The sequence below is a fragment of the Mixophyes fleayi genome, chromosome 2 (assembly GCF_038048845.1).
Source record: "Mixophyes fleayi isolate aMixFle1 chromosome 2, aMixFle1.hap1, whole genome shotgun sequence".
Classification (NCBI taxonomy): domain Eukaryota; kingdom Metazoa; phylum Chordata; class Amphibia; order Anura; family Limnodynastidae; genus Mixophyes; species Mixophyes fleayi.
Window position 1 is genome coordinate 141288809 of NC_134403.1, and position 15288 is coordinate 141304096.

At 40.7% G+C, this 15288-nt stretch overlaps 1 protein-coding gene across 1 annotated transcript in view; it reads left to right on the forward strand.

The window, feature by feature from the left end:
* OCA2 (OCA2 melanosomal transmembrane protein) overlaps window positions 1-15288 on the forward strand; it is a 264425-nt gene that overhangs the window by 187490 nt on the left and 61647 nt on the right. Inside the window, exon 21 of the mRNA XM_075200107.1 lies at window positions 10293-10397. Coding sequence (XP_075056208.1) covers window positions 10293-10397 — 105 coding nt within the window. The remainder of the gene's footprint in view (window positions 1-10292; window positions 10398-15288) is intronic.

Here is a 15288-nt window from a genome sequence, read left to right on the forward strand (position 1 = left end):
TTTCTGTACTACAGCAACGCCTACATTGCTGGGTGTTGCCTTAAACATAGCCCCTCTACAACTAAGCTATCAGTTGCCACCTTTCACTAGTAATGCTTTAACTACTTCTCCATTTTTATTAACATTATTACCACTCCTACAACACAAATTATTTTAATTCTGCCTGGTGTTTCTCTTTTCACATGTAAGCTTTTTTAAAATCCCTTATTTTCCACCTCCAAAAACATTTATTTAGTCTGTTTTGCACTGCTAAAATTCTAATACTTGCACCTTTAGCTGCCTCTTTGATTATAGTAATATTTTAGTAAGTGACCTTCACATTCCACAGTCAGGTGTTATACCTCTGCCCGTGTTTGCCTTGCCTGTCTGTTTTCTACTGTATTGAATGAAAAATTCTTATCGTAATCTCCAAATCCTTCAACACTGTTGATCACGCCTATATCTCCCCTCTTGTCTCCATATGTTTTAACCCTGGTCTTCTTTTGCTCTATCGAGGGCTTAAACCTTTTATTACCCATTGTCACCACATCAAATTTTTGCATGCAAGACTTCCAATGATACACATTTTATATATGCTTCCTCATTTAAACAGTCTGTCAATCTAAACTACAAAAAAGTTTTCTAAGCGGTCTCTGGATGCAGTTTCTAAGGGAAGATTATTGCATTACCCAACAATCCTGCCATCTAGTCACTTATAACCTGTATTCTAACCTAAACACTTTGTTTATTGTCCCATCTCTAGTCTCCCGTGCTCCCTCAAGCTGCTTGCCTACATGTACTCTCCTCACATGCTTTCTTTCCTCTCACAACATTTTGGATGCTCTACAGTCAGGCTTTTTCAACACTCTAGAATAACCTGACTGAGATGGTCAATGATTTGATCACTGCTAAATCTAAGATATTCACTTCAAATTCGCAGACATTTTACTACTTTCAAAATAGAATATACACAAGTCTAAATATTACTGAGAAATATGGGGAACCAAAGGGCTAGTAAAAGTATATGTTTTTATAGTCTGCGGTTGACAGGTTGAGGGGATATTAATACCTTGTTTCCCTACAAATACTATCACAGATTAATTAACTCAGAGTATTTGTCTCCAAGGGAGGTGATGGCCTATAAACTTCTGTTTAGGGCTGTAGAGAATCCCTTTTTAAAAAAGGATAAAATTCCTTGGCTAAACTGCAGTCAGTGTGATCCCACACACACCCCAATGTGTGCAGGGATCTAGATATCGTGTGTCTGCCTCTCATCAGATTTTATGGCACCCTCTATGTGGTCAATAGTGTGACTAGAGTATAAAGAATGATGGAGGATAGCTGAGAGAGAGTGGTACATCTGGATCACAAAGACTGATTCTGTGGATCCATCAGTGAGGAGATATCTTGGCTCAGGGTGCTGTGTGAGCCAATATCCCAGGCCGGGAGACACAGGACTGTTGCCAGCATTAACTTGTAACAGGGCTGTGTACCTTCGCAACTCAATATCTGCAAGGACACCAACAGCTGAGAATCTCAGACTAAGTTTGACACAACAGTTGTAACTACCAACTAGGACTTATGTATTGCATAATCATATGGTTGTTATTTTGCTAATATTATTGTCTGGCTACCGATTTTATGTTGTTCACTGTGTATTTACTTTTACATTTGTACCTAATCCTTTTCTTGAGCGATTTGTTCTCGGTGGGTCTTCCCCAGATGTGTGTCTACAATATATTTACTTTTTTGTCTGCTCATATGTTTGTGTTTATGTATATAGTTGTGTTTATGTATGTTCTATAAGAAATAATGTTATAATGTGTGTGACAGAAGCCCTGAGAAAGAAGTGAATAACTGGTATAGAAGTCCTGTTGTTTGTGTTGTAAAACACCAGGGAGATTGATTGTGTCTGAGAAAAAGCTTCTCAAAGCGTTTCTCATTTGCAGGAAAATATGGTAAGGGTCTCTGGTGTTGTGTATGGAGAAAGAAGGGTGGGCTCCATACATACGGCCCAGTCTGGGTCTTCTGTCTCACAGCAGACTAATCAGGAATTACACCTGCAAGGTGCTGTTAAAAGGCTGCAAGGCATTTCAGTAAGTCTCCCATTGTCTGGGGAGGAGGTCAGATAGCTCCTAAGAGAGATTGACATTTTGAGCTGTAATTTCCATTGTTTGGCCTAAGAGAAGGACGCTAGGCATCTCACTTTAGTGAGGGAATATCTCCGTATTAGTTAGTAGCTAGACTGCAAGGATTTTTGTTTTGTCTTATTTTTACAAGCTAGTAAATTAAAATTAGCTGAGGCTATTGAGCCTGAAGCACTGGGCTAATGTGATTTATCTGGCTGAAGTGGAGCCATCTACACCAGAAGACGGAAACCCCAAAACGATCTTGTGACATGTAGTATGTGTTATAGAAGGATATTAGGCATCTGTTCCATGACCTACATAAAAGCAATGAACCTGCAGCATTATACTGTTATATGGTTTTGAAACTTCTCATTATCTTTGAATATCTTTAGATTTCACGATAGTTCAATGCACCTGAGCTTTTGACACCTCTCTGCTGAACATTCAGATATCTGGGCTATTGTTCAAAACACACTTCTGTCATTTGTACCATCTACCTTGTTTTGGTTAGATTGTAAGCTCTAACTAGCTGCCCCCTCATGCCACTTGTCATAGGTTATATTACTGTATTGTAAAAAATATTTATCTCCCCACTGTGTAGTGTTGTGAAAAGATGCTTTATAAAAACACAACAATAATATCAAGGATGAATTTAAGTGTTCAACCATCGTACCCCAGTTAATATAATTATGCCTAGTACAAAGTGCAGAAAATTACTTAGGTGTGTTAAAGGTACAGTAACTAGAGGTGGAAAGGGTTCCAACATATGGACTCATTTGGACAAATTGCCAAAAGGCCTCTACATTTTTTTTGTGTGAAAGTAGTAAGTTGATTTTTTTTCTCTGTGTAATTGTAATATAACTGTAATATATGTGTATATATAATTGTAATCTGTATTTCTATTACTTCCACCTGGGGAACACTGCTTACCACGGGGTTGTATGAGGGAACAAGGAGTAGGCACTCAAATAGTTAACTTGCTGCTGACAGGCTATATCCCCTCTGCAACCCTATTGTGTGTTTGTGTGCCACAGGAGAGGGTCTCTGGTTAGCTGCTCTCAGTTTTTCTGTGTTTGCTGTCAGGTTTTTGTCTTTTTAAAACCGAATTGTTTGTACCTTTTTAGAAGGTGTTTGTGCTATAGGCAGCACATGCAGTTGGATCCAGAGCGCAGCAGCCGCGAACAAGAGGAGGCTTCTGCAAGGATAATGTCTGATAAGTCGTTTAGGAAGGGAGACGGCCATTCTCTTGGGGTATGCAGATACCGGCACTGCCGGCAGACAGTGAGAGCCAGGTCTCTGCGTGCCGGGCACCATTTTTGATGATTCCAAGTCTCTTGCTATTTTGGACAGGGGAACTTGTCTCTAATCAGAACAAAGCAGCTGCTATATAACACCCCGTTCACACTGCCTCAGAAAGCCGGGATATTGCTGGTGCGAGCCCAGGCAACCCGGGTTGAAGCTAAGTGGTGAATGGGATATTCTGCATCTACCCAGGAATTAAACCTGGGACTTTTGAAGGATTATTCCCAGGTCTGACCCGGGTAGATGCCAGTCTGAATGGTGAGACCCGGGTTTCTCAACCTGGGCCTCACTGAAAACTATTGACGGTTTAAAAAAAAACAAAACAGGAATTTGCAGGGGTGGGAGGCTGTCACTCGGAAATATCCCAGGTTCATATACCCAGGATATTGCCGGGTTGACAATATGAAAGTTGTAGAAGATGGTAGATAGCTAGAAAAACAGGACCGAGGGGTTATGTAAATTAGAGATTCTCACTGACCCCTGTGTTCTGATTTTGGTTTTGGATCTGGACTAACTTTGAGTTCTGGTTTTGGATCTGTATTTTTTTAGAAAAATTGCTAAAATATGCTGAAATCACATATTTGTGCTCTTTTTTTGTTCCTATATTATTATTAACCTCAATAACACTATTTTCGAGTCATTTGCAGTCAATTTTGACCACCTCACAGGTCACAATATTATTTTCATACACTTTTGGACAAAGACTGCAGCGACCTGGCTGGATGCTAAACGACAGAACAATAACAAACACGCGGCAGTTCAAAGCACATCAAGGAAACATTTCCACACAACTTATTTAGATACAGGAATGGATATTACAACTGGAATGGCATTAGATCTGCTTGACTGACTGTGACACGAAACATGTGGGCAGCATGGAATCTGTCATGTTTGAATACGCTGCATTGAACAAAGTTTTAGAACAATATATAGACGTAGTTGAGGAGACAATACTTAAGTTAAAACGTGACCCACCGGATGAGATCCCGGATTTAAGGGAGCTTGTACACGAGAGATACTGTGCTTCAGAAGAATAATAAAGAGGAGGCCCTGAAGCAGAACGATAAATATGTCCAGTTTAAAGAACAGTCAAGAGACCTTTGAAAACAAATGAGTGTGTCACCGGCCCCTGCAGGCTAAGCTTTGGAAGATGAAGACGAGGAGATCGCCGTCATTCTGAGCACACGGCCGGTACAGTGAAATCAGATATGGTTCATTTGATCGCTCGACCCGTTCCTTGGATAGCTGTGGTAATTCTGCAGGTAAAATATGGAGATAAGTGCTGCCCCTCCCCCCCCCGGGATGCATGTATTTATCAGACCAAGACCAATCCAGGGTGCCCCGGCAGATTGGAGATGGTGAACCCAGTGAAAAACCAAGTATGTGGTCACATATATGATAGAGAAGCAATTGAAAGGATGATTGAAAACAAACTTCAGATGGGTATATCTGCCAGGTGTCCAAAAAATTGGTTGTGATCACTCTGACATGAGTATATTGGATCTTGTTCCAGACAATGCACTAAAAACTGCCATTGAAATTCACAGCAAATAGCAAGGTCTTCACTGAGCTCCGAATCAGCCCCAATTCCCCAAATATTATAATATAGTTAGGTACCTTTGATGTAAAGTGCAGATTACAAACACTTTGTGCAATACTGATGAAACATGAGCAAAGTGGTAGATAATACATATATACGTCTATTTAGACACCCATGTTTACATTACTTCTGCAAGCAATGTTGTTCTTTGTTAATAAAACTGTAGTCTTTAATCCGTTCAAAATAAATAAAAAATATTCCTCCACCATTCTTTGGATGTTGATAGTTGATAGTAGGATCAGGTGGAGATACAGCAGAAGTGTCACTAATTTTGGTCAAAACTTTTACAGTAGACAAGACCAGATGTCAAAATGTTGTGCTGATTCATCTGTATGATCAATGGGTATCTTTGATTTTTGTAAAGCACACAACAGTATATAGCACATGTAGGTAACATTGGCACACAGCGGTAGCTGAAAGGAAAAGTGGAGCAAGATGGAATTGTCCTTGGGCCCTCTCACCCACCATTATGTTGGATCTCAAAAAAGGACATGCACACTTTAACAAACCAAGCACTTCAACAACAAGGAATGCCACATTTGTGGCTGATGTGCTTGGTTTGTTTGACAAATAGAAGCTAACAATGGACTTAAGGCTCCTAAGGTAACAGTGCTTTTAATGAACTCTACTGTAGCAAGATGTTGTTGTCATCATTCTCAGCCTCATCCTCACCCTCATCAATGTGTTCATCATCCTCACACATCATTAATTCATCACCGCTGGAATACACCATTACAGAAGTCTCTGTATTTTGATGTAATTGGCGAGAAAGGCCTATCTAGTGAAAATTGTAGTTCATTTTTTGAACATCATCTTTTCCACATTTTGAGAAAGTAGCCTCCGACCGCTGTGCTGAAAACTCTTTTTGAGTACAAACTGGAGGGTGGGCAGCTCAGGCAGTGCAAAGCGAGTTGGTACATGGGTCTCCAAAATCCCTTTTTTTTTCCTCCCAGTATGTGAAAGGACTTTCTGATGTCTATTTCTATGCTGTCGTACAATACTCTACCATCCTTGGATGTTGATAGTAGGATCATGTGGAGTTACGTCAGAGTTTTTACGTTTTTTGGTCAATTCTTTTAGACCAGATGTCAAAATGTTGTGCTGAGTCATCTGCATCATTCCTGGGTCTCTTGGGAAAGCTTAGTTTTTTCCTAGCAGCAGGTGACTGGTGAACTGAAGGAGAAGACGCCGTTCCTGTCACATAACACTTGAGCTGTCATCTTGCTCACCAGGAGCTCCTTGCATCTCTTGAGAACTGGGTTAGTTGGAACCAAAGAGAAGACATAGCTCTTAAACCTAGGATCAAGCACAGTCGCCAAAATGTAGTGATCAGATTTCAAGATTTTGAGAACTCTTGGATACTGCGAAGCGAATAAAGTACTTGATCTACAAGTCCGACATATTTAGCGTAATTGCTTTGTTTAATCTCCTTCAGTAACTCAAGCTGCTTCTCCAAATGTCTAATTAAAGGAATCACTTGACTTAAGCTAGCAGTGTCTGAACTCACTTTACAGGTGACCACTTTAGCTTCAGCACCTTGCACAACACAAAGTATTCTCCACTGCGCTTGAGTAAAATACATCCCCCCTCCTTTCCCAATGTCATGGCTTGTGGAGCGGATGGTTTTTTGCTGTTCCTCCATCCGCAGAAGCATATACAGGGTGGAATTCCACCTTGTCACCACCTCTTGCTTCAGTTGGCGGCAGAGTAAATTAAATTGCATTTGTAGCTGCTGCTATCTCCTACACACTATTGCCGAATGCCCGAAATGTCCAGATATTTTACGGGCCACAGACAGCATCTCCTGCACGTCCCTGTCATTTTTTAAAAAGCTCTGCAACACCAAGTTTGTGTGAGCAAAACAGGGAATGTGATGGAATTCACCCAGTTGTAATGCTCTGACAATATTGGTGGCGCTATCAGAAATTACATATCCTTAGGAGAGTCAAAGTGGGATAAGCCATGTTGCAATGACACCCCTTAGTGTTTTTAAAAGATTGTCAGCTGTATGCATCTAGTGAAGCCAGTGATGCACAGAGTAGCCTGCCTCTGACAAATGTGACGTTCTTGGGTACATGCTGCCACTGTTCCTGCTGGTGAAGGCGAATCACCAACCCAGTGGGCTGTCAGTCATATAATCTTTAGTTTGCCCAGTTCCGCTTGTCCACATATCTGTGGTTGTGTATAGTGGGTAGAATGGCATTTTGTAGCCCAATGATTACATTTTTACGAACCTTCTGGTACAGATGAGGAATAGCTTCTCTATTAAAATGGTGTCAAGATGGAACTTGGTAACGGGTACACAGGACCTCAATTAACTGTATAAAGCATGCTGCATTAATTGTGGATATTGGATACGGATCTAAAAGCATAGTCACCATGGCATCTGTGCCCCGCTTTGCAACTCGGTGACAGCTTTCATACTTGCTTCCTCTTGCAAAGGATTGTTTAATAGTCAATTGTTGTAAACTACTAGTAGTCATCTTCTTGGTCTGCTTCTGGAATGAAGATTCACCCCCTGCAGCAGCAGCAGTGGGACTAACACAAGAATTCTTCTGAGGAATTCAGCATAGTGGAAGAGTCATCTAGCCTTAGCAACTTGGATGCAGGACTAACTTTGATCACTACTGAGGATATTGATGAGGAAGATGTTGTGTGTGTAGATTGCATGTGTCGGGATTTAGCTGAGAGAAGGGACTTAGCTGATGCTGGACTGCTTGTTGTTGGGTTTTTTTTAGCATAAGTTTCCAATTTTCCAAACAGCTTGCCATGAACTCGCTTCAAATGGCGTAACATGGATGAGGTACCTAGATGGCTAAGGTCCCTACCTCTACTGACTGTGGCTTTACAAACTCTACAAATAGCTAGACAACTGTTGTCAGGATTTGGGTAGAAATAATTCCACACATAAGAGGTGGATATTTTGGTCTTATGCCCAGGCATGACAATGGCTGCCTTCTTATCACGTGCAAGATCTGCTTCCACTGGTGCAGGACTTACACAAACAACATCATCCTCATCTACATCCTCATTTGCGCCCTCGTCAACTACACAAATATCCCTCTCCTGTTGCAATTCCAAAGTGGCATCCTCAATTTGTGTATCACGGCTACACTTGCATACATCTGCTGCTCATGCATATATCTGCAGAAATGCTAAAAAGGGGCCTTCTTTATGGGTACACTATCAGAAAGGTCAGGCTTACACATAGCACTCATGGATAGACTCTCCACAGGTATTTGTGTAATTTCTGAATCTGAACATACATTTTCCTCTAATGCCTTACTGTTTTCTTCCAGCTCGACTTTTACACGGAAAAGTATTTGGACACCACTTTTGGAGTCAGAAAGACAAGGTCTTGCTTGGTCGTGACTGACCTTGCACGTTAAATTCATTCTTCTGAGTCCATCTGGGGGGGGGGGGCTGAGTTTCCCTCCCTTCTTCTTTTCTTGGGTTTATTTCTTTGAAATTTTGTATTACACACTCAAATTCATATAGATTTGCTGAGGGGATATACATTTTTATACATCTGAAAACATTTCCAGAATTTGCACATATATCACACGAAACGCTGCAAAAACCTTAATTCATGCACTTATCTCCCGCATTGACTATTGCAATTCCCTCCTTACTGGTCTTCACCAAAACAGACTCAAACCCCTACAAAATTGATTTTCCTTGCAAATCGTTATTCCTCTGTTGAATGACTGTTTGTCTCTACACTGGTTGCCTGTTTTCTATAGAATCCAATATAAAATACTTTCACTAACCTACAAGGCCATCAACAAAGCTGCACCAACATATATCTCACAACTTGGTAACTCTGTTCTGCACAAGATCTGCGTCTCTCAACCACCCTCCTTACATCCTCCCATTCCCGGTTACAGGACTTTATTCAGGCTGCACCCACTCTTTGGAATTCTCTCCCTCACACAATAAGACTCTCCTCTAGTCTACAAACTTTCCAGTGTTCTCTTAAAACCCACCTCTTCAGACAAGCTTATAATATTCTTCAACCACCCTCTTAACTTCACTACATTACCCTATTGCCATCCGTTACACAATTTCACACAAGACAACTACACCCTGTCCAACATTGTTGTGTGACAGGATTATTAAGCTCATGAGCTACTTTTACCTTTGTAGTCTGGCTGGACCGACATGCAAAATGTAGACTTAACCTCATGTATCAAATTCCCATTCTCCCACAGATAATAAGATTGCGAGCAGGGGCCTTCTCACCTCTTTGTCTGTTTTACCCAATTTGTTTGTTAGTTTACTGTGTTTGTCCCCAATTGTCAAGCGTTACGGAATATGTTGGCGCTATATAAATAAATGATGATGATATAGCCTGTCAACAGCAAGTTAACTATTTGAGTGCCTACTCCTTGTTCCATCATACAAACCCATGGTAAGCAGTGTCCCCAGATGGACACAGAGAAAAGCATTTAACATGAGTATCAACTCCTCTTATATCGTACGTCCTCACACAGTGGTGGAAGTAGAAATTTAAAAGTGGCGGTATGAAAAATATCACTGCATACTGGCCCACTTTGACCAGTGTGTGTGTGTTTTTTTATATACATGTGTGTATTTTATATGCAGTGCTTCAACTACTGTTTTTGATTGCAAAACTATCAAATTTCATTCACTTAAATGTTCCATGCCGCCACTTCTACGTTACCACTGTGTATATGTGTAATATACAGTATACTGTATATATCTATATGTGAAATAGACTTTCAAATTCCCGTAATGTGATCGAATTGCTTGGCATTGTTATCAAGGTGAATTTATTCTTTAGATATACATTTCTGACTTACCTTGGTTGTTTTAAACCACTCCTCAAACATGGATACATTTATGATCTATATTTTCTTCGTTTTTTTTTTTTAAATGACATCTGAGAGCATCGAACAGTTTTGAACTTTACCAGATGAATTTTATATTTGCTGATTTCTTAAGCATGTTGATTGTGTGATTTATATCAAGTCTCACTATTATTGTAAATTACTTAAAATACTGTAGTAATGTTTATGGAAGGACAAATTTTAAATATCATGGTGTTTTACTCTCCTGACAGTGAATCCTATTTTACCCAGGTTATTCATGTACATCTGCAAAATATCAGCGTTTATAAATTTAACTAGTTTATATTAAATTGGAAGTGTCATTATTTTTTTTCAGTCAGGAGAGATCTTATAGAGTAATAGAAGCAATTATACATGTACTTAGAGTATATTTTTGAAATAATAATGTTTTGTAATTCTTTCCTATAATAGGCAGTTCCTGAAGATGAAAGACTTGCAATTGCAATCATACTGGTAGTTTGGGTTTCAGCTTTAGCCTCATCTCTAATTGACAACATCCCTTTCACTGCTGCAATGGTAAGTCTAATGATACTTGTGTTAGTGAAAAAAATGAAACTTTTTCTATTGGACATGTTGCCTAGAGACCAGTAAGTACAAATTCAATAGATACAGCGTAATGCACCTGGCTTAATAGTTCTATAATTCTGCACACATTAGCCATGATAAAAGTCGAAAAGGTGCTCTTACTGGTCATTATATTTTACTGTGAAAAATGGAACCATTGAGACATCCTAACTTGCTGCATCCATTGATTTGGAGTGGTCAGCTTTTTCCAATATTTCTTTACTACAGCCAAAAATCAAATTTACTTTGCAAGTAGAGCGCACAGAGGCTGCCAAATTGTATAATATTATTTCTTCTGGACATTTAAATGATATCATCTGGTTTTTTCATAGGATAACTTAGTGCTTATCCATCACAAAGTCCATTGTTTATTTGGACATGACACTAAAGCCAATTACAGCAGGTGTGGGAACATTTTCCATGACGGAGTCCAAAGTTACCTGCCGCAAATGGGTTTAATTTCCTCTCTGTTATCTGGTACCAGACATGACCATGCAATTTGCTTCCTCTGCAGACATTCAGTTGTACAAACTGTCAGCTTTACATTGATCCCATAAAATCTGAATTGCTGCAAAAACTTTAAGCATAGCCTCAGGGTATGGATGTCCTGCGACATGCTGCAGTGATCATATCCTGAACCTGGCAGTCTGGATTTACTTTTCCTACAGGCCAACAGGTTAAGTCTGTTACTCCTCTGGTAATGCCTCTATAGCCCTGGTCTTATGTGAGGCTTCAACAGATCATGGCCTGGTATCTAGTAGGTTTTACAATAATTCTTTTTTAACACCTTCATTGCCTGAAGTCTGACTTTTTACACTTAAGGTGGCCAGGCTAATTTTGATATATATTTAGTGGAGATGTTCACTGACCCCCGTGTTTTGGTTTTGGCAGCTCTCGCATGTTTTTGTTTTGGATCTTTTTTTTTTGGAGGGGGGGTTGTTCCTACATTATTAGCCTCAATACTAATTTTCAGTAATTTTCAGTAATTTCCAGTCACTTTTGAACATCTTGCACGTTTCAATATTATTTTCATCCACTTTTGGCCAAAGAATGCTGCGAACCGGCTGGATACTAAGCAACAAAACAATGGCAAACACACGGCAGTTCATAGCACACCTAGGAAGCATTGCCACACAGAGGTGGCAGAAAAGAAAAGTGGTGCAAAATGGAATTGTCCCACCCACCATTATGTTAGAAATTAAAAAGAACATGTACAGTTTAACAAACTAAGCACTCCAGCGAAAAGGAGTACCACTTTTTGTGGCTGAAGTGCTTGGTTTTTTTGGGCCCCCACAAAACAAGCTACCAATAGCTTAGCTGTCTTAAGCCCAACAGTGCTGTCAAAGTACTCAGTGGCAAGATGTTGTTTTCATCACTCTCAACTTCATCAGTGTGTACATCATCCTCACACAATATTAATTCATCCCTGCTGTAATCCACCATTACAGAAGTGTCTGTACTTTGATGTAATTGGCAGTAAAGGCCTCCCTTGTGGAATTTTACACGATTTTAGGAAGTAGCCTCGTACTGACAAGCTTCCTGGCTGTGCTGAAAACTCTTTCTGAGTACACACTGGAGGGTGGGCAGCTTAGGTATTGCAAAACGAGTTTGTATATGGTTCTCCAAATTGCCTTTTTTACCTCCCAGTGTGTAAAGGGCCTGTCTGACATTTATATTTTTATGCTGTCGTTAAAATAATCCTCCACCATTGTTTGGATGTTGATAGTAGGATCAGGTGGAGTTACGGCAGATGTGTCACAAATTTTGGGCAATTCTTTTAGACCAGACCAGATGTCAATATTTTGTGCTGACTCATTTGTATCCCCAATGAGTCTTTTGGGAAAACGAAGATTTGCAAAGCACGCAACCGTTTATAGCACATCTAGCAAACATTGCCACACAGCGATAGCAGAAAGGAATAGTGTTGCAAGATGGAATTGTCCTTGGGCCCTCCCACCAACTCTTATGTTGGATCTTAAAAAGGACATTCACATTTTAACAAGCCAAGCATTTCAGCGACAAGGGTTGTCAGTTTTCTGGCTGAAGTGCTTGGTTTGTTTGGACCCCCACAAAACAAGCAAACTATGGGTTTAAGGCAGCTAAGCTAACAGTGCTGTTAATGAACTCTACAGCGGTAAGTTAATCACCAGTGGAAGCAGTTCTTGCCAGTGATAAGAAGGCCATTTTCATGCCTGGGCATAAGACCAAAATATCTACCTCTTATGTGTGGAATTATTTTTACCCAAATCCTGACAACAGTTGTCTAGCCATTTGTAGTGTTTGTAAAGCCACAGTCAGTAGAGGTAGGGACCTTAACCATCTAGGAACCTCATCCATGTCACGCATTTTAAAGCGAGTTTATGGCAAGCTCTTGGGAAAATCAGAAATTTATGCTAAAAAAATAACAATAAGCAGTCCAGCATCAGCTGCCTCTCTTCTCTCAGCTAGTTCAAAGCACCTGCAATCTACAACCCAACACCTTCATCATCCATATCTTCACTAGTGATCAGAATTAGTCCTGCATCCAAGTTTCTAAGGCTAGATGACTTCTCCACTATCTAGGCTTCCTCAGACGAATCCTTGAGCGTTACGCTCACTGCTGCTGCTCCTGCTGCTGAGGGGGGGATCTTCACCCAGAAGTAGACCAGGGAGAAGACCTACTAGTAGTTAACAATTGACTGTTAAATAATACTTTGCAAGAGGAAGCAAATATGACAGCTGTCACCCAGATGCACAGTTGATCGCAGACGCCATGGCGACTATGCTAGTATTAGAACTGCGTCCAATATCCACAAGTTTTATACAGCAAGTTTTATACAGATAATTGAGGTCCTGTGTACCCGTTACCAAGTTCCATCTTGACACCATTTTACTAGAAAAGCTATTCCTCATCTGTACCAGGAGGTTACAAAAAAGAAAATTTTTTTGCTACAAAATGCCATTCTACTCACTGTACACTTAACCACAGATATGTGGACAAATGGAACTGGGAAAACTAAAGATTATATGACGGTGACAGCCCGGTTGGTAAATCGCCTTCAGCAGCATCTAACAAACAACGTCAGATCTTTCAGAGACAGGCTACTCTGTCTATCACCTGCTTCACTAAGAGGCATACCACTGACAACCTGTTTGAGAAACTAAGGGGTGTCATTGCAACATGGCTTATCCCGCTTGGACTCTCCTGAGAATATGTCATTCTGATAATGCCACCAAAATTGTTAGAGCATTACAGCGGGGAGAATTCCATCACATTCCCTGTTTTGCTCACACAATAAACTTGGTGGTAAAGAGCTTTTTAAAAAATTGACAGTGACATGCAAGAGATGCTGTCTGTGTCCCGAAATATTTTGGGTCATTTTCGGCATTCTGCAACAGCATGTAGGAGATTGCAGCAGCTGCAAGAAGAATAGAATTTTAGGGGGAATGTACTTTAGTCCATCGAAGTGAAAAATACTTTTCGTGTTGTGCAAGGTGTTGAAACCACTCGAAGTAGTCACTTGTGAAGTGAGTTCAGATACTGTTAGCTTGAGTCAAGTGATTCCTCGAATTAGACTTTTGCAAAAGCAGCTAGAGAAATTGAAGGAGGAGATGAAACAAAGCAATTCCACTATGTTGGCCTTGTTGCCCAAGCACTTTATAACTGTTAGATCCTGGAGTAGTGAATAAACATCTTGAAATCCGATCACTACATTTTGGCAACTGTGCTTGATCGTAGATTTAAAAGCTATGCCTTCTCGTTCTTTCCAACTGACCCAGATCTCAAGAGATGCAATGAGCTCCTGGTCAGCAAGGCGACAGTGCAAGTGGTACATGACACAACAACGTCTCCTCCTTCAGTTTCTCTGCCAACTGCTGCTAGTAAAATTCTTAGCCTTCCCAAGACACCCAGTGGGGATTCAGTTGAGATAGCACAACATTTGGTCTGGTCTAAAAGAATTGCACAATAATCGTGACCGTTCTGCCGTAAAATGAACTACAAATTCCAAGAGGAAAGCCATTACCGGCAATTACATCAAAGTACAGAGACTTCTGTGATAGTGGATTCCAGCTGGGATGAATTAGTATTGTGTGAGGATGATGTACACAAGGATGAGGTTGAGGATGATCGTGTAGATTGCAATTGCTGGGATCTAGCTGAGAGAAGGGAGCTTGCTGATGCTGGTATGCTTGTTAAAATTTTAGGTAGAATGGCATAGATTGTAAGCTTGCGATCAGGGTTCTCTTACCTCTCTGTATGTATTACCCAGAATTGTTTTATTAATGTTTGTTCCCAATTGTAAAGTGCTACGGAATTTGCTGGCGCTATATAAATAAATGATGATGATGTTGGCAATTTTATGTTTTTCTGTCTTAAACTTTCCCTTTATTAGACAGGCATTTTTTTCTTTACCAATGTAAAAGCTTATTTTTTGGATTTCACTTTCCTTGACTTATACCCACTATGCCCTTGAGCATAGGCTTTAGTAAATGACATAGGAATAATATCATCATGACTGGTGCCAGCCAGGGCCGGATTTACCGCTAGGCAACCTAGGCACCTGCCTAGGGCCTAGCGGCTCTCAGGGGGCACAGCTGGGGGGGACAGGAGTAATTTTAAAAAAAATGAAAAAAAAAAAAATCTGCACCTCCCCCGACTCGCGGCACCCCCCCCCCCCCCGACTCGCTGGGGTGCAGCGAGTCGGGGGAGGGGGGGGGTGCCGCGAATCGGGTCCCGGCAGCCTCTTCTCCTCTCAGTGTCTCAGTGATAGAGAGAGGAGGAGAGGCTGCCGGGACCCGACGAGCGATCACGTGACTCTTTCTTTTTTTTTTTACATCTGGACTGACGGAGGAGGAGCAGCGC